The sequence below is a fragment of the Oncorhynchus tshawytscha genome, linkage group LG07 (assembly GCF_018296145.1).
Source record: "Oncorhynchus tshawytscha isolate Ot180627B linkage group LG07, Otsh_v2.0, whole genome shotgun sequence".
Taxonomy (NCBI): Eukaryota; Metazoa; Chordata; class Actinopteri; order Salmoniformes; family Salmonidae; genus Oncorhynchus; species Oncorhynchus tshawytscha.
This window is the reverse complement of record NC_056435.1, coordinates 28830913-28855564: the sequence shown is the minus strand read 5'-3', so window position 1 is coordinate 28855564 and position 24652 is coordinate 28830913. Positions and strand designations below refer to the sequence as shown.

Sequence of the window (24652 nt, the reverse complement as noted above, 5' to 3'; positions counted from 1 at the left end):
CAGATTGACAGAAAATACTGTATGATACAATAGCCAAGCGCTACATTTTTACTGTTGGTCGATACCTGTATTCCAGGGGACTGTGGGAGTCAGTCTTGATGCACTGGCTGGCATATTCAGGCCGATAGGCACCACACCATACCTGGAGGAGAAAGATGTATCACTAATTAAATACATTCAAGTTCGAAACAGTAAAAGCACATTCCTTTTCTCAGCTACATGTGTTTGCATTTTACCAGTGCTGATATTTTTTGAATATACAGTAAATGTAAACCATAAAATGATAATGAAATTGATATGCCTGAGAAAAGTATTTTTCCCAAAGTGCCTTTCGACTGAATAATCCCAGCAGGGATTTTGTTTGGCTGTTATGCAGACATTGGCTTTTGACCTGGTTTTGGATAAGGACTATAAAACACTAGTCTGGCTTTGCTCTTGCCTTGTTTTCCCTGGCACCGCGGTGGTCTTTAAAAACAACAACATTCTGTACCCCTAGGTAGGTCGCTTGATATAGTCATGATCTGGTGTAGTTTTAAACTCCTTGGGCCAATTGTTTATCTCTTGAAAACCAAGTATTTAGGAAAATATCATCTCTTTGTGTTTTTGTTCTCAATGGTCTGTGGACAGCAGTGGAGGAGGGACGCTAATATAGCTTTTAGGTCCCATGGTGTAATAAAGGTTGAGAAACAGTGGCCTACTTTAGACCAGGGTTTCCCAACCTCGGTTAGCACTACACAGCTGATTCAAATAACCAACTCATCATCAAGCTTTGATTATTTTAATCAGCTGTGTAGTGCTAGGCGCAGGGGTGGGCAACTCCAGTCCTCGAGGGCCTGATTGGTGTCACACTGTTTCTCCATCACTAGCAAACACAGCTGATTAATCAAATTGCATTCTAAACTGAAGATCATGATTAGGTGATTATTGGAGTCAGGTGAGTTAGCTGGGGCAAAACTGTGACACCAATCAGGCCTTTGAGGACTGGAGTTGCCCACCCCTGTAGGGGAATCCGGCTTTAGACTACTCAATTTATTAAAATGGGAGCTTACTCACTTGGGCAAAGTTAAGGAAAAAAAGTTGCTTGTGGTCCATGTCCAGACCAGGTAAACGAAGCTCTTCTCCTTCTCTCTCCACCCACTTCATATAGGCCTGACCACAAACATGAAAAACATACAAATATAAAATATAATTAGTATTTAGTCAGAGATTTTTTGTTGTTGTTATGAAGTGGTTCATTGTGTTTTATGGGGGTTCAATGCGTTTTGTCAGGGTGCTATGATTGTGTCGCACCTTGTAAGCTTGCCGAACTCCTCCGTTGTCTGCGATGTTTTCCCCCAAAGTACTAATTCCACTGACCTGGGGTAACACAGAGACAGTCATTAAAGTCCTAATCCAGTCTCCTTTTTACCTCTTAACACCTGATTTAGGTTGTCTTAAGTGTTTGTACATAAAATATTGGAAAAAGTTCCAAAATCACCGCAGGACGTATATAACACACTCAAATTTAATCAAATCTATGTATATAGCCCTTCTTACATCAGCTTATATCTCAAAGTGCTGTACAGAAACCCAGCCTAAAACCCCAAACAGCAAGCAATGCAGGTGTAGAACCACGGTGGCTAGGAAAAACTCCCTAGAAAGGCCGGAACCTAGGAAGAAACCTAGAGAGGAACAAGGCTCTGAGGGGTGGCCAGTCCTCTTCTGGCCATGCCGGTGGAGATTATAACAGAACATGGCCAAGATGTTCAAATGTTAATAAATGACCAGCATGGTCAAATAATAATAATCACAGTAGTTGTCGAGGGTGCAGCAAGTCAGCACCTCAGGAGTAAATGTCAGTTGGCTTTTCATAGCCGATCATTAAGAGTATCTCTACCGCTCCTGCTGTCTCTAGGGAGTTGAAAACAGCAGGTCTGGGACAGGTAGCACGTCCGGTGAACAGGTCAGGGTTCCATAGCCGCAGGCAGAACAGTTGAAACTGGAGCAGCAGCACAGCAGCTAAATGGTAAACACTCAATCGAGGTTCTTTCAAAAAAAAATCTAGCATCTTCTATAATCTTTAGTTTTAGTCATTATACCAAAATACATATAACATTTTGCCCATGCTTCTGCTACATTGGGAAACTCACATTTTGTCCTCCTGCAAGCTTCCAGTTGAAGTTGCCATACTGTTGCACCATGCACTGTGACTGGTCCTTAAAGCGCTCAGCAGAATAATTACTCCACCAGTTAAGCATGTTACCATCCTTGTCAAAATTACGGCCTGTTTTTGAAAGATATAATGTGGAATTAATTGTGATGCAATCTCTTTGACATTTTCCCATGAATTAATGCTCTATACTAAAAATGATTTTGCAACACATTGGACACAGACATGGACAGTGACTGTAAATATGAGGACTGCCTCACCATTGTCATCAAACCCGTGGGTGATCTCATGTCCAATAACCATCCCTATTCCACCAAAGTTCAGGGCCTGGAGCTGCTGCTTACTGAAGAAAGGAGGTTGCAGGATACCGGCAGGGAATACTAGGAAAAGGGACAGAGAGAATCGTACAAGGAACAGATCGGGCCAAATGAACATAGACCGTCTATAATCGTTGTGATGGAAACTAATGTTGGTGCTTTTCTTTTTTACCAATTTCTGTGTTTTATGTTTGTGCTTTTCTAATAACCATTTTCATGCAAGTGACTGATTGAATGAACCTTCACGATCAGTATCTGCAATTTGGCAGTACGCCCAGACCCTTATTTTGAGAACGAAAGATACAGTGCCTTGCAAAAGTATTCACCCCCCTTGGCGTTTTTCCTATTTTGTTGCATTACAACCTGTAGTTTCAATTTATTTTTATTTGGATTTCATGTAATGGGCATACACAAAATAGTCCAAATTGGTGAAGAGAAATTTTAAAAATAACTTGTTTAATAAAAATAAAACATGGAAAAGTGGTGCGTGCATATGTATTCACCCCCTTTGACATGAAGCCCCTAAATAAGATCTGGTGCAACCAATTACCTTCAGAAGTCACATAATCAGTTAAATAAAGTCCACCTGTGTGCAATCTAAGTGTCACATGATCGGTCACATGATCTCAGTATGTATACATGTATATATATATCTGTTCTGAAAGGCCCCAGTCTGCAACACCACTAAGCAAGGGGCACCACCAAGCAAGCGACACCATGAAGATCTAGGAGCTCTCCAAACAGGTCAAGGATGAAGTTGTGGAGAAGTACAGATCAGGGTTGGGTTTAAAAAATATATCTGCAACTTTGAACATCCCACAGAGCACCATTAAATCCATTATTAAAAAATGGAAAGAATATCGCACCCCAACAAACCTGCCAAGAGAGGGCCGTCCACCAAAACTCATAGACCAGGCAAGGAGGGAATTAATCAGAGGCAACAAAGAGACCAAAGATAACCCTGAAGTAGCTGCAAAGCTCCACAGCGGACATTGGAGTATCTGTCCATAGAACCACTTTAAGCTGTACACTCCACAGAGCTGGGCTTTACGGAAGAGTGGCCAGAAAAAAGCCATCTCTGAAATAACTTTTTTTGGTGTTCGCCAAAAGGCATCTGGGAGACTCCCCAAACATATGGAAGAAGGTACTCTGGTCAGATGAGACTCAAATTTAGCTTTTTGTCCATCAAGGAAAACAATATGTCTGGCGCAAACCCAACACCTCTCATCACCCCGAGAACACCATCCCCACAGTGAAGCATGGTGGTGGCAGCATCATGCTGTGGGGATGTTTATCATCGGCAGGGACTGTGAAACTGGTCAGAATTGAAGGAATGATGGATTGCACTAAATACAGGGAAATTCTTGAGGGAAACCTGTTTCAGTCTTCCAGAGATTTGAGACTGGGACGGAGGTTCACCTTCCAGCAGGACAATGACCTTAAGCATACTGCTAAAGCAACACTTGACTGGTTTAAGGGGACACATTTAAGCGTCTTGGAATGGCCTATCCATTTTAATTCCAGGTTGTAAGGCAACAAAATAGGAAAAATGCCAAGGGGGTGAATACTTTCGTAAGCCACTGTATCTCAGTTTCAAGGTCTCAGCTTAGAGAAGAAGCCTCGTGAGGTATTGATCTGTCACATGCATGACCCAATATTGGTCAGATGAATTAAATATAGATAAGCTAAATCATGCAAATATGACTTGTCTGCATTATATAAGAGAATTAATGACTGCCCCGTGAGAACTCCTGACAGACGTTCACTATGGTGCATCAAGTTTGTTGGAACCTCTTCAGCGCGCTGATAATAAACAATGATTCTTTTATGATCCCTGTGTAAGAATTTCCACAAAATATTGACGTCACAAACTGGATTATTCATTCTGTCTGCCGAGCTTTCCAGTGGGGGGGAGGCATTGTATGACGCATGAGGGAAATTCCTGTCTGACCAAAACAGGACGAGACCCGCCCAAACCAGAGCCTTACTATGAGCTGCCCAGGAGGAGATGTATCATCCGCAAACAATTGAGGGATGGTAACTGATTTCAGTAAGTCAATTATAAATGAATCAGTATAGAAAATAAATTATACAAAATAAAATGAAGGTGACCAATGCATAAAAAGGTACTCATATTCTTATAGAGAGAAGGCTATTCACTAGTCTAACGAGAAGACTAGAGCGAGGACGTAATGGTACCATGGAAAGCCTCGCTGACAGCTGTCTACAGGCATTTATAATAAATATCTACAGTTGAAGTCGGAAGTTTACATACACTTAGGTTGGAGTCATTAAAACTTGTTTTTCAAACCACTCCACAAATTTCTTGTTAACAAACTATAGTTTTGGCAAGTCGGTTAGGACATCTACTTTGTGCATGACACAAGTCATTTTTCCAACAATTGTTTACAGACAGATTATTTCACTTATAATTCACTGTATCACAATTCCAGGGGGTCAGAAGTTTACATACACTAAGTTGACTGTGCCTTTAAACAGCTTGGTAAATTCCCCAAAATTATGTCATGCTTTAGAAGCTTCTGATAGGCTAATTGACATCATTTGAGTCAATTGGAGGTGTACCTGTGGCTGTAATTCAATGCCTACCTTGAAACGCAGTGCCTCTTTGCTTGACATCATGGAAAAATCAAAAGAAATCAGCCAAGACCTCAAATTTTTTTGTAGACATCCACAAGTCTGGTTCATCCTTGGGAGCAATTTCCAAACACCTGAAGTTACCACTTTCATCTGTACAAACAATAGTACGCAAGTATAAACACCATGGAACCACGCAGCCGTCATACCGCCCAGGAAGGAGACGCGTTCTGTCTCCTAGAAATTAACGTACTTTGGTGCAAAATGTGCAAATCAATCCCAGAACAACAGCAAAGGACCTTGTGAAGATTCTGGAGGAAACGGGTACAAAGGAATATATACACAGTAAAATGAGTCCTATATCGACATAATCTGAAAGGCCGCTCAGCAAGGAAGATGCCACCACTCCAAAACCGCCATAAAAAGCCAGACTATGGTTTGCAACTGCACATGGGGACAAAGATCGTACTTTTTGGAGAAATGTCCTCTGGTCTGATGAAACAAAAATAGAACTGTTTGGACATAATGACCATCATTATGTTTGGAGGAAAAAGGGGAGGCTTGCAAGCCGAAGAACACCATCCCAACCGTGAAGCACGGGGGTGGCAGTATCATGTTGTGGGGGTGCTTTGCTGCAGGAGGGACTGGTGCACTTCACAAATTAGATGGCAGCATGAGGCAGGAAAATTATGTGGATATATTGAAGCAACTCAAGACAACAGTCAGAAAGTTCAAGCTTGGTCGCAAATGGGTCTTCCAAATGGACAATGACCCCAAGCATACTTCCAAAGTTGTGGCAAAATGGCTTAAGGACAACAAAGTCAAGGATTTGGAGTGGCCATCACAAAGCCCTGACCTCAATCCTATAGAAAATGTGTGGGCAGAACTGAAAAAGCATGTGCGAGCAAGGAGGCCTACAAACCTGACTGTTACACCAGCTCTGTCAGTAGGAATGGGCCAAAATTCACCCAACTTATTGTGGGAAGGCTGTGGACGTTTGACCCAAGTTAAACAATTTAAAGTCAATGCTACCAAATACAAATTGAGTATACTTCTAACCCACTGGGAATGTGATGCAATAAATAAAAGCTGAAATAAATCATTCTCTAGTATTATAATTCACATTCTTAAAATAAAGTGGTGATCCTAACTGACCTAAAACGGGGAAGTTTTTCTCGGATTAAATGTCAGGAATTGTGAAAAACTGAGTTTAAATGTATTTGGCTAAGGTGTACAGTATGTAAACTTCTGACTTCCACTGTATGTACTGGATTTACATATGGTGCATAGCAAGTAATGACAAGAGAATCGTTGAAGATGCACATGGGTAATAAGGGAGATTACAGAGTGTGTTTGGGAATGTGGATGTGAAAGTTGTGTGATTGTGAGAAATGGCTTATTAAACTGATTGAAATTTGGATAATAAATCGATTGACATGATTACTATTACGATTGAAATTTGGATATTAAGAGTGATTGAAATATGATAATAAACTGATTGAAAATTGGATTAGAAGAGATTGAAATTTAGCTGTAAATTACTGAGTGAATGAAAGCTGTCAGGGGACTAGCTCACGTGTGAAAGAGGGGAATGAATGCCGCAACCAGTTCTGTGAATTTAGTTTTTCAGTCTGTAACGTTATCTAGGGTTTTGTCCACCACCACCCGTTGGATCTACAGGTGGAGGATAACATGTCTCGATAAGTAACAAGGATTACATGATAACATGTCTTCAGAGGATAACGTGATTACACGTCTCATTAGTAACGAGGATTACATGATAACATGTCTTCAGAGGATAACGTGATTACACGTCTCATTAGTAACGAGGATTACATGATAACATGTCTTCAGAGGATAACGTGATTACACGTCTCATTAGTAACGAGGATTACATGATAACATGTCTTCAGAGGATAACGTGATTACACGTCTCATTAGTAACGAGGATTACATGATAACATGTCTTCAGAGGATAACGTGATTACACGTCTCATTAGTAACAAGGATAACATGTCTCTGAGGGTAACATGCCTTTAGAATACATGAGGATAACATGACTCATCAGTGGAGTTTGATGGTACAACGTTATTATGTATGTGGAGATATGAAAGGAGAAATTACTATTCCCAAATATTCTGTTAAATAGAGCACTAGAGTGAATATTCAAACCCCTGTATGAATAGAACACTGGTGTAGAGGAGGAATTTGTGATGTAAAACACGTGTGTAATGGGTTACTAGAGATAAAGTAACATAATATTGAGTATAAGGGGTTACTAGAGAAAAGTAACATAATATTGAGTATAATGGGTTACTAGAAATCTGAAATCTGATGAAGTAACAATAGAAATAATAATAATATACAACTTGCACACCCACACATCAACGTGCTTAAGTGGTGAAAAAAATTTGGAGTAATCTTCAGTGGTCCCTTTTTGGGATCATTTGATAAATATACGGTTAAAGCATTGTACGGGACTTGAATTAAACCTAACCAATAAAACTATAAATGCTTATGAGACTTCCTCCACCCTGGTAATACATTTTGAAATAAATCCCTTACCCTGTTAAATAGACCCAATGATTTTCTGTATTCACCTACTCAACCATTTAACTTGCTAGGTAGAGACTTATTATGGACAGAGCACCATGCCATCTACAGGGGACTGATAGACCATAACACGGTCACCACCGATAAATCCATGATTATCGAAAACTTCAACAAGCATTTCTCAACGGCTGGCCATGCCTTCCTCCTGGCTACTCCAACCTCGGCCAACAGCTCCGCCCCCCCGCAGCTACTCGCCCAAGCCTCTCCAGGTTCTCCTTTACCCAAATCCAGATAGCAGATGTTCTGAAAGAGCTGCAAAACCTGGACCCGTACAAATCAGCTGGGCTTGACAATCTGGACCCTCTATTTCTGAAACTATCCGCCGCCATTGTCGCAACCCCTATTACCAGCCTGTTCAACCTCTCTTTCATATCGTCTGAGATCCCCAAGGATTGGAAAGCTGCCGCAGTCATCCCCCTCTTCAAAGGGGGAGACACCCTGGACCCAAACTGTTACAGACCTATATCCATCCTGCCCTGCCTATCTAAGGTCTTCGAAAGCCAAGTCAACAAACAGGTCACTGACCATCTCGAATCCACCGTACCTTCTCCGCTGTGCGATCTGGTTTCCGAGCCGGTCACGGGTGCACCTCAGCCACGCTCAAGGTACTAAACGATATCATAACCGCTATTGATAAAAGACAGTACTGTGCAGCCATCTTCATCGACCTTGCCAAGGCTTTCGACTCTGTCAATCACCATATTCTTATCGGCAGACTCAGTAGCCTCGGTTTTCTGATGACTGCCTTGCCTGGTTCACCAACTACTTTGCAGACAGAGTTCAGTGTGTCAAATCGGAGGGCATGCTGTCCGGTCCTCTGGCAGTCTCTATGGGGGTGCCACAGGGTTCAATTCTCGGGCCGACTCTTTTCTCTGTATATATCAATGATGTTGCTCTTGCTGCGGGCGATTCCCTGATCCACCTCTACGCAGATGACACCATTCTATATACTTTCGGCCCGTCATTGGACACTGGGCTATCTAACCTCCAAACGAGCTTCAATGCCATTACAACACTCCTTCCGTGGCCTCAAACTGCTCTTAAACGCTAGTAAAACCAAATGCAGGCTTTTCAACCGTTCGCTGTCTGCACCCGCACGCCCGACTAGCATCACCACCCTGGATGGTTCCGACCTAGAATATGAGGACATCTATAAGTACCTAGGTGGCTGGCTAGACTGTAAACTCTCCTTCCAGACTCATATCAAACATCTCCAATCTAAAATCAAATCTAGAGTCGGCTTTCTATTCCGCAACAAAGCCTCCTTCACTCACGCCGCCAAACTTACCCTCGTAAAACTGACTATCCTACCGATCCTCGACTTCGGCGATGTCATCTACAAAATAGCTTCCAACACTCTACTCAGCAAACTGGATGCAGTTTATCACAATGCCATCCGTTTTGTTACTAAAGCACCTTATACCACCCACCACTGCGACCTGTATGCTCTAGTCGGCTGGCCCTCACTACATATTCGTCGCCAGACCCACTGGCTCCAGGTCATTTACAAGTCCATGCTAGGTAAAGCTCTGCCTTATCTCAGTTCACTGGTCACGATGGCAACACCCACCCGTAGCACGCGCTCCAGCAGGTGTATCTGACTGATCATCCCTAAAGCCAACACCTCATTTGGCCACCTTTCGTTCCAGTTCTCTGCTGCCTGTGACTGGAACGAATTGCAAAAATCGCTGAAGTTGGAGACTTTTATCTCCCTCACCAACTTCAAACATCTGCTATCTGAGCAGCTAACCGATCGCTGCAGCTGTACATAGTCTATTGGTAAATAGCCCACCCAATTTTACCTACCTCATCCCCATACTGTTTATATTTATTTACTTTTCTGCTCTTTTGCACACCAATATCTCTACATGTACATGACCATCTGATCATTTATCACTCCAGTGTTAATCTGCAAAATTGTAATTATTCGCCTACCTCCTCATGCCTTTTGCACACAATGTATATAGACTCTCTTTTCTTCTGTGTTATTGACTTGTTAATTGTTTACTCCATGTGTAACTCTGTGTTGTCTGTTCACACTGCTATGCTTTATCTTGGCCAGGTCGCAGTTGCAAATGAAAACTTGTTCTCAACTAGCCTACCTGGTTAAATAAAGGTGAAATGAAATTTTTTTAAATAAAAATGCCAGCTCAGTTAATACGTATTGATCCATCCAAAGCATTACATGTTAATCTTAAAATAATAGACATTTTAATAAGTGTGAAGCAGAAAGTGAATATCCAACAGAAATTTGAAATAAATATATAGAGTAACATTGTTAGGGTAGATTCAAATGAAAACAATGCCTTCCAATATGGATAAAGTTATCATTTTTGTTTTAAACCTTGCAATGAGGGAAAAGCAGAATGTTGTTTGAGAGTGATCCATGTGTATTAGTAATAGTAGATTAATGCAACCGCTGTGTCAGATTTTTAAAAAACTTGACGGAAAAAGCATAACCTGAGAATGGCGCTCAGAGTCCAATCCAGCCAAAGAAATATCTGCCTTGTTGGAGTCAACAGAAGTTAGAAATAACACTATAAATATTCACTTACCTTTGATGATCTTCATCAGAAGGCACTCCCAGGAATCCCAGTTCGACAATAAATGACTGATTTGTTCCATAAAGTCCATAATTTATGTCCAATTATCCACTTGTTGTTAGCATTTCAGCCAAGTAATCCATCTTCATGAGGCGCGAGCACTTCGTCCAGACAAAAACTCGAAAAGTTCCGTTACAGGTCGTAGAAACAAGTCAAACGATGTATGGATGTATGGAATCAATCTTTAGGATGTTTTTAACATAAAACATCAATAATGTTCCAACCGGAGAATTCCTATGTCTTAAGAAAAGCACTGGAACGAGAGCTAACTCTGTCGGGAGCGCGCGTCACGAGCCTGAGACACTCTGCCAGACTACTGACTCATTCAGCTCCCATTCCCCCCTCCTTTATAGCAGAAGCCTGAAACAAGTTTCTAAAGACGGTTGACATCTAGTGGAAGCCGTAGGAATTGCAACTTGACTCCATAGACACTATGTATTCGGTTCGGTAGGCCAAGCTTTGAAAAACTACAAACCTCAGATTTCCCACTTCCTGGTTGGATTTTTCTCAGGTTTTCGCCTGCCATATGAGTTCTGTTATACTCAAAGACATCATTCAAACAGTTTTAGAAACTTCAGAGTGTTTTCTATCCAATACTAATAATAATATGCATATATTAGCATCTGGGACAGAGTACGAGGCAGTTCACTCTGGGCATGCTATTCATCCAAAAGTGAAAATGCTGCCCCCTATCCCAAAAAGGTTTAGAGTGCTTCCTATTGGGAAGGGAGTCCTAGTTGAAGGAAACTGATATGGAGACTCGTGAAAGTAACAAAGTGAATGGTAAATAGGCTTTCAAATTGCACTCCAATAATGCAATATCTTAGTAATTTGAAGAAGTAAGAGGGATCGAGCATTGGGAATGATATTAAATTAGAGGCTGCTCACTCTTCAAGGCCTGGTCCACTGCTCTCGTGTTTATGTCATCTGTTGTTCGGGTTAGAGATAAGATTCCTGTGATACAATAGATAGCTGCCAGTCCCTTCTGAACTCAAACAGGCTGTATGAAAGACAGTGGGGAAATTTGGGACAGGGTTATGAATAATTTAATAAGCAAGTTTTTGCTTAGTTGCTATAGTTTGGGTAGCACCAGTGATTTAAGTAAAGAAGGTAATGTCATCTAAAACAATACTCTGTTTCCATTACATGGAACTGTGTCCAGTGACTTGCCTAGTTAAATAAAGGTTAAATAAAAAAATTAAAATGTAAATAAGTAATATAATCTAAAACTTTTTTAAAAAATCCATTACGTGGAACTGTGTCCAGAATGAAGTAGATCTAAGTAAATGTTTTAGTACCGAATATTAAGTTGATAAGCCAGCACTAACATTTTGAAGGTCCTAGTAGATTTCATATTTTGACTAGTTTTATGTCCCAGGGACAGTTTGTACAGAATTGTATGTTAATGCAACAGGTCAAAATGACAAGGTTACAAGAGAGGGGCTCTGGGATTGTTTACTTTAGAAGGTGCCTATTCAGCTTGACGGGACACTGCATCATCATCAAGTCTGAAGCATAATTATGTATACGACTGATGGAATGTCCACTAGCAAGTTTTTTTTAACATGTTTATCAATGATTGTTTTTTCTGGGGGGGTTTTCACCTTTATTTAACCAGGTAGGCTAGTTGAGAACAAGTTCTCATTTACAACTGCAACCTGGCCAAGACAAAGCAAAGCAGTGTGACACAGACAACAACATAGAGTTACACATAATTTTGGATTGAATATGTTTAATATGAGTCTGGAAGGAGAGTTTACAGTTTAGCCAGACACCTAGGTATTTATAGTTGTCCACATATTCTAGGTCGGAACCATCCAGGGTGGTGATGCTAGTCGGGGAGGCGGGTGCAGACAGCGAATGGTTGAAAAGCATGCATTTGGTTTTACTAGCGTTTAAGAGCAGTTGGAGGCCACGGAAGGAGTGTTGTATGGCATTGAAACTCGTTTGGAGGTTAGTTAGCACAGTGTCCAAGGAAGGGCCAGAAGTATAATAAATGGTGTCGTCTGCATAGAGGTGGATCAGGGAATCGCCCGCAGCAAGAGCGACATCATTGATATATACAGAGAAAAGAGTCGGCCCGAGAATTGAACCCTGTGGTACCCCCATAGAGACTGGCAGAGGTCCGAACTACATGCCCTCCGATTTGACACACTGAACTCTGTCTGCAAAGTAGTTGGTGAACCAGTTGAGGCAGTTGTCAGAAAAACCAAGGCTATTGAGTCTGCCGATAAGAATACGGTGATTGGCAGAGTCAAAAGCCTTGGCCAGGTTGATGAAGACGTCTGCACAGTACTGTCGTTTATCGATGGCGGTTATGATATTGTTTAGTACCTTGAGCGTGGCTGAGGTGCATCCGTGACCGGCTCGGAAGCCGGATTGCACAGCGGAGAAGGTACGGTGGGATTCGAAATGGTCAGTAATCTGTTTATTAACTTGGCTTTCGAAGACTTTATATAGGCAGGATGGATATAGGTCTGTAACAGTCTGGGTCTAGGGTGTCACCCCCTTTGAAGAGGGGGATGACCGCGACAGCTTTCCAATCTTTAGGGATCTCAGACGATACGAAAGAGAGGTTGAACAGGCTGGTAATAGGGGTTGCAACAATGGCGGCGGATAGTTTTAGAAAGAGAGGGTCCAGATTGTCTAGCCCCACTGATTTGTACTGGTCCAGGTTCTGTATCTCTCCCTTTGAAAGGCAAGTGCCTTGGGAGCGCAGTTAAAGCTACCCAGATCCAGCTGTTAAGGGAGCTCCCAAATTAAGTTATGCCTGGCCATTTAGTTTGTTTTTACCCTATGATTTTTTCCACACACGCCAGCACCCACACACAACCCACCTACTCACAGGTTAGAAAGGATGCTGTACACAAATGACATTTTCTTTCGTTTCTATTGTCAGCGTTTTGGTTGCACACATGTAAATTATCTTGATAAGAAATGTACTGAATAACCCAATGTAAGCCTGATACACAAAATGTTTGAAATATCTTTAAATAATGTCTAAGGTACAGGGAAACAAACACTCACTGAATTGGGCTGACTGACCTCGGACCTCTGTTCTGACTTCCTGGTGAGGCCTGATCACCCACACTAGAAAGACTAGAGACATTGAGTGAGATTTAAATGGGCTATGTAAACTCTAATAATTAAGAAAAAGTTAATCATTTATCAATCGTCCTATGTGTGATTCGGACCATGAGAAAGACAGAGGGAGAGAGCGCTGCCCCTGAATCAGGAACACCTGTCGCTAGTCTATTTTACTATTACCTTTTGGGATACAATTATTTCCTGATGGAGTTATCAAGAGTTTTAATTCTAATTTGATTTGTTATTCTAATTAGTTTATTTTTGATTTAACAGGCAGTATTGTTGTTTTCTTGGACGCATGAATCACGATGTGAGTCATGTCCAAAGGGGGAATTACCGGTCCCCTGGGCCTTTGGTAAATATGCAAATAGATTTTCTTCACATGCCTGCCAGTAAAAGGAAAAAAGATGGTGGGAATGGTTGACAGTTACTCCAAATGGACTGAAGTTTTCTCCACCTCGAGTGATATATTTGTATTGCTGTTGTTGTTTTGTTTTCTTTGTTTTTGTCTTGCTTCAATAACAAATCTCACCAGATTGGGTCTGCTGGATGGTCGTGATTTCTCCCTAAGGATTCTCCCTTAGCCCTCTAACTCCCTGACCCTTTAACTCTGCGGTGAGATCGCCAAAATGATAGGGGAGTATAAGCCAATTTGAGAAATAATATTTTCAACTGTGTATTAAGAGTATTGGTAGTAGTAATACATTGTCATAAATTATTTACTGTATCTGGATTTCCTAAATCAGAAATGCCCTAAACTAAACTGTTGTTCTGGTCTGTCCTCTCTCGAGGTTATGGCGAAGGTGACCACAGATGGTATCTAGATGCATGGAAGGGATCATTTTACCAAGAACAGTGTGAACCTCAAACCCCCCCTAACCGGCTGAAGCAATGACGACAATGGCGTTCAGTACGGTCCTTCACCACAGCTACCGTGAGACCTGATCCGAGCCAGCACCCTGCACAAAGCATCCAGTCGAGGCTATCAACTGCCTTTTCTCTCATGCCTTTTCTCTTGGGAGTACGACATAAGTTCATGTCATACTGTTGGTGTACTGGTTGAAAAATGGACAAAGACATAATGGACTGTAAAGCATAGTGGAGGCTCAGGTGAGAGACATTATCAAGGGCTATCCATTTTGAACATGTGCCATTAGGAGGACAAAATGAAACACTATCTGAAGAAGAACATGAAGAAAACGGCAGAAGGATGAGTGCCGGGAGGGTTGAGGGGGGTCAACCATGCACGTAATTGATTTAGACTTATCCAAAATTGTTTATTTGGGGTATCAGGTTGATTGTGGAGGTCTGCAGACTGCGAAATTGAGTGTAATTTAGACTAAGAATGCATTGAGATACCAATCTGTCATTACCACAAATTGGGGCCGTGATGAGAAACGTTAATGTTATAAAAATAAGAGAAATATACTGTATGTCAATGTAAATTTACATTCCGCCAGTATTGGTGTATGCTAAATTGAGGGTCTTAAATTAAAGTGATAGAACCAACGTGAAGCACTAAGGACTGTCATTCTAAATTTGGGTTGGATAATTTATCAATAGTTATAATTAGGATTTCGAAAGGCGAGGCTTCTATAGACAGAGCTATGCCCCTAGATCTCTAGGAGATCTCTAGAGACGTAGAGAAAATTGGAAATGCTAAAAGAATTGCTTACATTGGCTTTGCAAAACAGAGAGACTATCTTGTGGCAGGTCAAGGGGGCACTTGTGCAATCATTGGCGATGAATGTTGTACTTTTGTCCCAGATCACTCTTCTAATATGACTGATCTCGCCGAATACATTGCCACTGTTGCTAAGAATAATTCCCCACAACCAGAGTGGACATCTGCAACTTGGTTGGAATCCCTGTTTGGAAGTTGGGGATCCCAAATTGCCCAATGGGCTGCAACATGTTTTTTATTTCTTAGTTTGTCTAAATTGTGTTATTTAACATGCTGTGTATGTGTATTCTTGATAAATTCACTCCTGCTAATAAAAGTATAACCTTTATCATGATGATAGTACCCTACTACTACTTACCCTACTAATAAGAATGTATAACCCAAAATGAAGGGTTTGAAATGATCTGTGTTTTCTGTGTTGATTTCCCTTACTTTAATAGGAGTATAGAATATTTTGATATTGAAGCTAAAATCGAAATGCTTACATTAAAATGTAATGATTATTATCACACGAGATAAGAGAATGGAATGTGATGGAACATTTTATGTTGGTGCTTTTCTATTTAACAATTTCTGTGTTCATGCAAGTGACTGATTGAACAAACCCTCAATATCAGTATCTGCAATTTGGCAGAACGCCCAGACCCTTGTTTTGAGAATGAAAGTCCTCTCAGTTTCAAGGTCTCAGCTTAGAGAAGAAGCCTTGTGAGGTATTGGTCGGTCACATGAATGAAGTAAACGTTAATGATGAATGAATTATGAATAAGCTAAATCACTGCTCCGTGGGAGCTCCTGACAGACGTTCACTATGGTACTTCAAGTTTGTTGGAACCTCTCCATTTAAGATGGACTTTGAGTGCCCCGTGGTAGAATTTCCACATCATGCACATCATCTTTTATATCAAGTGAATGAAACAAAATTCTTCACATCTGACTAATCATTGCAGCATTGTCTGAGTTACATTCATTGTTGCTGGCGCCCCAAGCCAAGTCCATATTTTTTAGCCACAAAGTTTGTGTGCACTGGAGCCTGAAACTATCAACAGCAGAACGGATTACCGCCAGTCATTGTTCTCAATGAGGTGAGAGTGGAGGTGAGCCAGCCTTTATGGAAAAACCACATGATTTCACATGTGGAAAATCACGTTTTGCACATGTGAAATCATGTGAAACCATGTGTTTTTGGAACAATTCACATGGTGATGTGGATTTTCACACTAAATTTCACATGGATTTTCACGCGATCGCATAACCTTTCACGTGGATTAAAATTCACGAGATTTCACAGATGATGCCCTGAAAATAAATGTGTTATGATACACAGTGCTTTTAACTAACATTTTTGACTACAGTGTGTATGTTTATTTAAACAGCAATTATTATTCCTCATGTCCTTACCTGGGATTTGAACTCAGAACCTCTAGGTTCACTGCATTCTGATCATCCTGCTACACCAGAATGTCTGTGTTAATAACTGATTTCACCTGCATTCTTCAAAGTATATCTCCGTTTTGTTAAAAATACACTCAAGAAAAATGATTATATTTATCATAGTGATTCAGGTGTTACATTAAAACAGAATAATATACCCCACCAACATTTGACAACTATACAGAAAACTCTCAAATAGCTAAAGTATGTAAATGTAATCAATGATGGCAGCTTCATTAAATAGTATGTCTGAATTCCATGTCTGAAATGTGCTGTATAAATAAAGCTGGATTTGATTTGATGATTTGATGGCAAAGTAGGTTACTGGCAAGGAGTGGCAGCAAGTGTCCTGTAGATTACTAGCAATGTTTTGCCAGTAAGTTCTTCTGAATGTTAAAATAACTTATTAACTAGTAGTGTCCAGGTAAGAAATGACAAATTCACAGCAACTTCTGGCAATACACTGTCATTAACTTACTGAAAAATACACAATAACCTCTTTATAGTGCATCTCATTACTGACATCTCTTCCTAAATTTGCAGGACAGACTGTGTCAAATGAGGTGCTTTACTGGCTTCGGCATAACCATCAAACACTTAGTTAATATATTTTCCAAGTAATGAACCTAGTGGCACGGCAGAAACATCAATGCACTCCCATTGTTCAAATCTCCAAAGAGTTGATGTATTCTCTAAGTTCTTGAGCACTGCTAGTTTTATGTTAATATTATATTGGTGGTGATAATTGGATAATTATTTACTTGCTTCTTGGCCCATATCTCTTCCATGCTCACAGATTTGACGCTTTAGCTACACTGAAGCAGGACATTAGAGGTTGCTGAGATGTTATGAGTTACAGTTTGTTACAGACTACGGTTTGCAACTGCACATGGGGACAAAGATTGTACTTTTTGGAGAAATGTCCTCTGGTCTAATGAAACAAAAATAGAACTGTTTGGACATCATGACCATCGTTATGTTTGGAGGAAAAAGGGGGAGGCTTGCAAGCCGAAGAACACCATCCCAACCGTGAAGCACGGGGTGGCAGCATCATGTTGTGCTGGTGCTTTGCTGCAGGAGGGACTGGTGCACTTCACAAAATAGATGGCATCATGAGGTAAGAAAATTATGTGGATATATTGAAGCAACATCAAGTTTGAGTATCTTGTAGCAACCTAAACCTATCAATGTTACATTGAGCTGGGTGAATGGAATATGAATGACAGTCATTCAGTATGCTATAATAGAAATAAGGCCATGCTCATAAAAACGCTCCTCCTTCCTCTGCAAGGTCACCAACCGCAGCTGATATAGCATCATACTGTCCTTTCACATGAACACCTTAAATTAGCTGATGGTGATGTAACCGGTCAGGATGCTCTTAATGGTGCAGCTGTAGAACTTCTTGAAGATCTGAGGAACCATGCCAAATCTTTTTAGTTTCCTGAGGGGCAATAGGCATTGTCGTGCCCTCTTCATGACTTTCTTGGTGTGTTTGGACCATGATAGTTTGTTGGTGGTGTGGACACCAAGGACCTTGAAACTTTCGACCCACTCCACTACTCTCGACCCACTCCACTACTACCCGCCAGAAAGTCCAGGATCCAGTTGCAGAAGGATGTATTTAGTCCCAGGGTCCTTAGCTTAGTGATGAGCTTTGTTGGCAGTATGGTGTTGAACGCTGAGCTGTAGTCAATTAACAGCATTTTCACATAGGTGTTCTTTTTGTCCAGGTGAGAAAAGGCAGTATGGAGTGCGATAGAGATTGCGTCATTGGTGGATCTCTTGGGGCGTTATGCAAATTTGAGTGGGTGCTGTTGATGTGAACCATGACAAGCCTTTCAAAGAACTTCATGGCTACTGATGTGAGTGATGTGGGGCGGTAATCATTTAAGCAGGTTACTATCGCTTTCTTGGGCACAGGGACTATGGTGGTCTGTTTGAAACATGTAGGTATTACAGACTCGGTCAGGGAGAGGTTGAAAATGTCAGTGAAGACACTTGCCATTTGGTCCGCACATGCTCTGAGTACACGTCCTGGTAATCTGTCTGGCCCCACAGCCTTGTGAATGTTGATATATTTAAAGGTCTTGCTTACATTGGCTACGGAGAGCGTGATCACACGGTCATCTGGAATAGCTGGTGCTCTCATGCATGCTTCAGTGATGCTAGCCTTGCAGTGAGCATAAAAGGCATTTAGCCCGTCTGATAGGCTTGCGTCACTGAGTAGCTCGCAGCTGGGTTTCCCTTTGTAGTCTGTAATAGTTCGCAAGCCCTGCCACTTCCATCAAACGTCAGAGCTGGTGTAGTAGGACTCAATCTTAGTCCTGTATTGACGCTTTGCCTGTTTGATGGTTTGTCTAAGGGCATAGTGGGATTTCTTATCAGCTTCGGGGTTAGTGTCCCGCTCCTTGAAAGCGGCAGCTCTAGTCTTTAGCTCGGTGCGGATGTTGGCTGTAAACCAAGGCTTCTGGTTGGGATATGTACGTATGATCACTGTGGGGACGACGTTGTCGATGCACTTATTGATGAAGCCGGTGACTGAGGTGGTGGTATACTCCTCAATGCCATTGGATGAATCCCGGAAACATATTCCAGTTTGTGCTAGCAAAACAGTCCTGTAGCATGGTATCCGGGTCATCTGACCACTTCCACATTGAGCGAGTCACTTGTACTTCCTGCTTTAGTTTTAGCTTTTAAACAGGAATCAGGAGGATAGAATTATGGTCAGAATTGCCAAATGGTGGGCGAGGGAGAACTTTGTACGCATCTCTGTGTGTGGAGTAAAAGTGGTCTGCAGTTTTTCCCCTCTGGTTGCACAAGTGACATGCTGGGTGAAATGAGGAAAAACGGATTTCAGTTACCCTGCATTAAAGTCCCCGGCCACTAGGACTGTCGCTTCTGGATGAGCGTTTTCTTGTTTGCTTATGGCCTTATACAGCTCGTTGAGTGCGGTCTTAGTGCCAGCGTCGTTTTGTGGTGCTAAATAGACGGCTTCAAAAAATATAGATGGAAACTCTCTTGGTAGATAGTGTGGTCTACAGATTATCATAAGGTACACTACCTCAGGCGAGCAATACCTTGAGACAACCTTAATATTAGACATATGTAACATATTGACAAATAGACACACCCCCACCCCTCGTCTTACCGGATCTAACTGTTCTGTCCTGCCGATGCACAGGAAACCCAGCCAACCGTATATTATCCGTGTCATCATTCAGCCACGACTCGGTGAAACATAAGATATTACAGTTTTTAATGTCCCATTGGTAGGATAGTCTCGAACTGAGCTCATCCAGTTTATGGTTAAGAGCTCTTTCAAGTTGTTTTTTGATCATCGTTAGACAGCCATTTTCAGGTCTTGCCATAGATTTTCAAGCAGGTTTAAGTTAAATTGCAACTCGGTCACTCGGGAACATTCACTGTCTTCTTGGTAAGCAACTCCAGTGTAGATTTGGCCTTGTTTTTTAGGTTATTGTTCTGCTGAAAGGTGAATTCATCTCCCAGTCTCTGGAAGAAAGCAGACTGAATCATTCTTCTAGGATTTTGCCTGTGTATAGCTCCATTCCGTTTCTTTTTTATCCTGATAAAATACCCAGTCCTTAAAGATTACAAACATACCCATAACATGATGCAGCCACCACTATGCTTGAAAATATGGAGAGTGGTACTCAGTAATGTGTTGTATTGGATTTGTTTTGGATTTGCCCCAAACATTTAAAAAGTTATTTGCTTTGCCATGTTTTGCTGTATTGCTTTAATGCCTTGTTGCAAACAGGATGCATGTTTTTGCTTTTATTCTCTACATGCTTCTGAATTCATCAAATAATTATGGTGTTTGCAGAACTTGTTCATTTTCTAGTAAGGGATTTTTCTTTAAGTCATGATTGGCTGACAATAGCTAACTGTGGATGGGTGACAAAAGTTGCAGCTCTTGTGTTGGCTGGTGTCATCTTACCTATCTGGTTTCTGTTTGGCGAGTAGAAAGCATTGACAACAGCAGCGCCAATGATCCACCTAGAAAAACCCCAATTAGAATAAAGATCCCATCATTTGAGAGGGAATGTGTGCTCAGTGTTCATGTCCCACTGGGCACACACTGGTTGAGTCAATAATCTTAATGAAATGACGTTGAACCAACGTGGAATGGATGTTGAATTGACATCTGTGCCCAGTGGGGGGTGCAACTACAGTATGTGAGGCTAGATGGATGTATCTTACATGTCCGGGTCGACTGGCTCTCTCAGCTTCTTCAAAGTCTTGTGTGCTTCAGCCTGCAGGTTCTCAAGGATGTTCTCAAAGTAGCTCTCCTCACTAAAGTTCAGCTGCAGAAAGAGACCAGATCATCAGAAACAATCTAGACAACAAATTCTACATCCATTTCTCTTTCAAATTGGAAGATGTATCACAGTACTTTGGCCAGGTCACACATACATGGGCATACTCCTGGTCAAGCTTCAGATTGCTCTCTTCCAGAATGTGGTCAGGATAGCCAATATGCTCCTTAATGGCCATGGCCTGTAACATAGAGCAGTAGAACAGTCAGCTGGTAAGTTCTTTGAATTACACTTTCAAAATGCTGAGGTACATGGTATGTTTGTTTGCACCGCTTTGTTTGTACCTTCTCTCTTGCCTTCTCCTTAGACTGGTCATCCATCCAGTTCAGCTCCTCAAGTGTCTCCACGTACGCTTCCTGGATCTTACTGATGAGGTCACTGACCTGTCCACACAAAGAGTTAATAAATCAACATATACACACCCGTAACAACTCACATGGACACAAATGGGCACTCATGTTAAAAGTGCAGCCTAAACTGCTTTAGTGACAGTGATATAATATGCCGGGGAGGGATTTTCCCTGTTTTGCCTGCATCTCGTCAACAGGAGTGACTCACCATGCGTTTACTCTCACCAGCAAAGGTCTCTCGCACATACAGAGCACCCACTGCGTTCTCCATGCTGCCCTGGACGTAACGCACACAGTCTCTCCACCGTGCCTCTTCCACGGTGGTCCCATACAGTGCCTGACACACACACAGACAGTCTAATTTGCCACACGTTTACACATGAATTTGCTTTTCAATGTGCTTGTTTCGACGTGTGCTCCTAAGTGTGCTCAAATATCTGTCTCACCTTTCTGTAGTGTGCCCTGGCATCTTTGAAGCGGCGACTCAGGCTGCTGACTCTCTCCATGACGAGCTGCCAGGTAAGGTAGTTCTGCAAAGTTCTGGATGAGAAAAACATGGACATATTTCACCAACTATGTCCCTCAATCGCTCAAGCAATGTATCTACATGACACACACAGCCCAAGATGGTGTGACCACAATCCACCCTCCTGCATGACTCGCGTGATAATTCACAGTATCTACTATACTGATAGAAGCACATTTGAACCATGGGCTTCTCATGATCCTACCATTGTTCTACATGAACAGCTGCCATTGGGCAGAGTCTGACCTGACAGTGTGTTTGGAAAGCACGTCGTTCATCTTCTCCAAGTAAGGAGAGCTGTAGACCACCACCTCCTCCTCTCGCTGTAGGTCCACAGCCACGCTGGACAACACTCCACGCACAAACCTTGTCCAGTTAAAACCCTGTCAGAAATATATATTTGCTGCTATTACTATCAGGCTGAGCCTTCTTCTGCAATCTACAAATACATACAGTGAATTTGGAAAGTATTCAGACCCCTTGACTTGTTTGTTACGCTACAGTCTTATTCTAAAATGGATTGAATTGTTTTTCCCCCTCATAAATCTACGCACAATACCCAATAATGACAAAGCAAATAAAGTTTTTTTTAAAATTGTGCAGATGTATAAAAAAAAACTTAAATATCACATTTACATACAGTTGAAGTTGGAAGTTTACATATACCTAAGCCAAATACATTTAAACTCAGTTTTTTACAATTCCTGACATTTAATCCTAGTAAAAATTCCCTGTCTTAGGTCAGTTAGGATCACCACTTTATTTTAAGAATGTGAAATGTCAGAATAATAGTAGAGAGAATTATTTATTTCAGCTTTTATTTCTTTCATCACATTCCCAGTGGGTCAGAAGTATACACACACTCAATTAGTATTTGGTAGCATTGCCTTAAATAGTTTAACTTGGTCACCTCCCTGACCAAGGCCCTTCTTCTCCGACTGCTCAGTTTGGCCAGACGGCCAGCTCTAGGAAGAGCACTTGTTTTTGTTGAATGTGGTAAAGTGTATGTCACTAATATGAATGGCTGGTCTTTGTTGTGACTATGCCTTGTGGGTATTTGGTTAACCCCCATACTCAAATAAGAGTATCAAGTAATGTAAGCAAAGCCATTCTTTTCATTGTAAATGTATTTTTCTGATCTTACAAGCTAAACCTAAAGGCATTGCCAATACATCTACCCTTATTGCACTAACATAAATCTATAGTTCTGGTTTATGTGCCTAAAGTTTGCTTCATTGTTTTTGGTGGTTCCAAACTTCTTCCATTTAAGAATGATGGAGGCCACTGTAATCTTGGGGACCTTCAATGCTGCAGAATTTCTTTGGTACCCTTCCCCAGATCTGTGCCTCGACACAATCCGGTCACAGAGCTCTACAGACAATTCCTTCAGCCTCATGGCTTGGTTTTTGCTCTGACATGCACTGTCAACTGTGGGACTGTGGGATGTATGTGCCTTTCCAAATCATGTGCAATAGATTGAATTTACCACAGGCTGACTACAATCAAGTTGTCAAAACATCTCAAGGATGATCAATGGAAACAGGATGCACCTGAGCTCAATTTCGAGTCTCATAGCAAAGGGTCTGAATACTTATGTAAATAAGGTATTTCTGTTTTTTATTTTGTATAAATTTGCAAACATTTCTAAAAACCTGTTTTTGCTTTGTCATTATGGGGTATTGTGTGTAGATTGATGCGGGAAATCAATCATTTAAGCAATTTTAGAATAAGGCTGTAACGTAACAAAATGTGGAAAAATGGAATGGGTCTGAATACTTTCAGAATGCACTGTACATATAGTACAGTGTACTATAAATAGACAACGCCATCCGACTCAAGTCTCATCCACTTGAAATCACTGGAGTGGAAGCACTTACGTTGAGATTGAAGGACTCCTGCAGTTTACTAAGGGTCATCTTATTGTAGAGAATCGTGACATCCTGACGTTCCTCTGCAGGGGATGTGGCCTATGACACGACAGCACAGAAAGTATAGGTGTACAGTAGTGTCTGATGTATTATAATTTGAGGTGACAAACTGTATTTAGCAGTAATATTGATCTATTCATGATATTCATCAAGTTTATAACATGCGGACAACATAAAGTAGAGTGTAGTTGATTTCATGAGTCTCTATTAGATTAGTTTCTTGCTGTAGACTAATTCATTGAAGTCTATTTTTAATTTCTGTCCCAGTTCTGGTCCCTATTGTGGCAGGTTGGCACTCACATTGGCTATATCTGTCTCTAGATCCAGCACCTGCACCATTTCCTCCACCACACGGTCATCTTCCTGGGTCAAGTTCCTGGCCTCGCGGGCAATCCTCGCCATGGAAACCATGAACTGCAAGTAGGCCTCTCGCACCTAAAGAGCCATACGACACATAACTGCAAAGTTGACCTGCAATGACATCAATATAACGTTATTAAACACGCTGTTGATGAAAGTACCCTTTTGTAGTTTCCATCGTTGAAGTAATAATCTCTGGATGGCATTCCCAGTCCTGGCTGGTCAATCTGTAAAATATAAACAGACATGTCAGTTTTCTATCACCAAATCACTATTGGTGAAGATTGACAAATAAAACATTGTGTATTCAAGACACTGTCCTTACGTAGATAATGTGGCGCCGGGAGTCGCGGTCATCCGTCCACACATACATGTCCAGAATAACCTTTTTGTGGTAATGAGAGTTGAGGGTGGCTAGAGTATCTTCCAGGCTCCAAGCCTGTTCTGGTATAATAACATTAAACAATTATATACAAGGCCATTTAATATAACATTAATCATCTGGCTTGCAGAGGGTACACTGAATACCTCTCACACAGCCAAGCATACAGTGCCTTCAGAAAGTATTCATACCCCTTGATTTAATCCACATTTTGTTGTGTTACAGCCTGAATTCAAAATGGATCAAATAAATACAAATTCTCACCCATCTACACACAATACCCCATA

The 24652-nt window shown here is 41.3% G+C and overlaps 1 protein-coding gene and 1 long non-coding RNA gene across 4 annotated transcripts in view; one reads left to right on the top strand and one right to left on the bottom strand.

Annotated features, from left to right (window-relative positions):
- LOC112254325 (membrane metallo-endopeptidase-like 1) overlaps positions 1-24652 on the bottom strand; it is a 42685-nt gene that overhangs the window by 3505 nt on the left and 14528 nt on the right. For both annotated transcript variants that reach the window (XM_024426757.2, XM_042324249.1), the window contains exons 8-23: positions 24309-24427; positions 24145-24210; positions 23924-24058; positions 23573-23662; positions 21942-22078; positions 21616-21709; positions 21378-21506; positions 21104-21202; positions 20917-21000; positions 20704-20807; positions 20441-20499; positions 2410-2529; positions 2130-2263; positions 1291-1356; positions 1054-1149; positions 66-142 (exon numbers count right to left, since the gene is read on the bottom strand). In XM_024426757.2, the coding sequence (XP_024282525.1) occupies positions 66-142; positions 1054-1149; positions 1291-1356; positions 2130-2263; positions 2410-2529; positions 20441-20499; positions 20704-20807; positions 20917-21000; positions 21104-21202; positions 21378-21506; positions 21616-21709; positions 21942-22078; positions 23573-23662; positions 23924-24058; positions 24145-24210; positions 24309-24427 (1609 nt within the window). The remainder of the gene's footprint in view (positions 1-65; positions 143-1053; positions 1150-1290; positions 1357-2129; positions 2264-2409; positions 2530-20440; positions 20500-20703; positions 20808-20916; positions 21001-21103; positions 21203-21377; positions 21507-21615; positions 21710-21941; positions 22079-23572; positions 23663-23923; positions 24059-24144; positions 24211-24308; positions 24428-24652) is intronic.
- Positions 15916-24652, top strand: part of LOC112254327 — a 35815-nt gene continuing 27078 nt past the window's right edge. Inside the window, exons 1-3 of one of the 2 annotated variants that reach the window (XR_006083721.1) lie at positions 15916-16142; positions 21626-21688; positions 23945-24043. This is a non-coding gene — a long non-coding RNA (uncharacterized LOC112254327). Of the gene's footprint in view, positions 16143-21625; positions 21689-23944; positions 24044-24652 lie in introns of those variants that run through there. The other variant, XR_002954146.2, reaches the window with a different exon arrangement.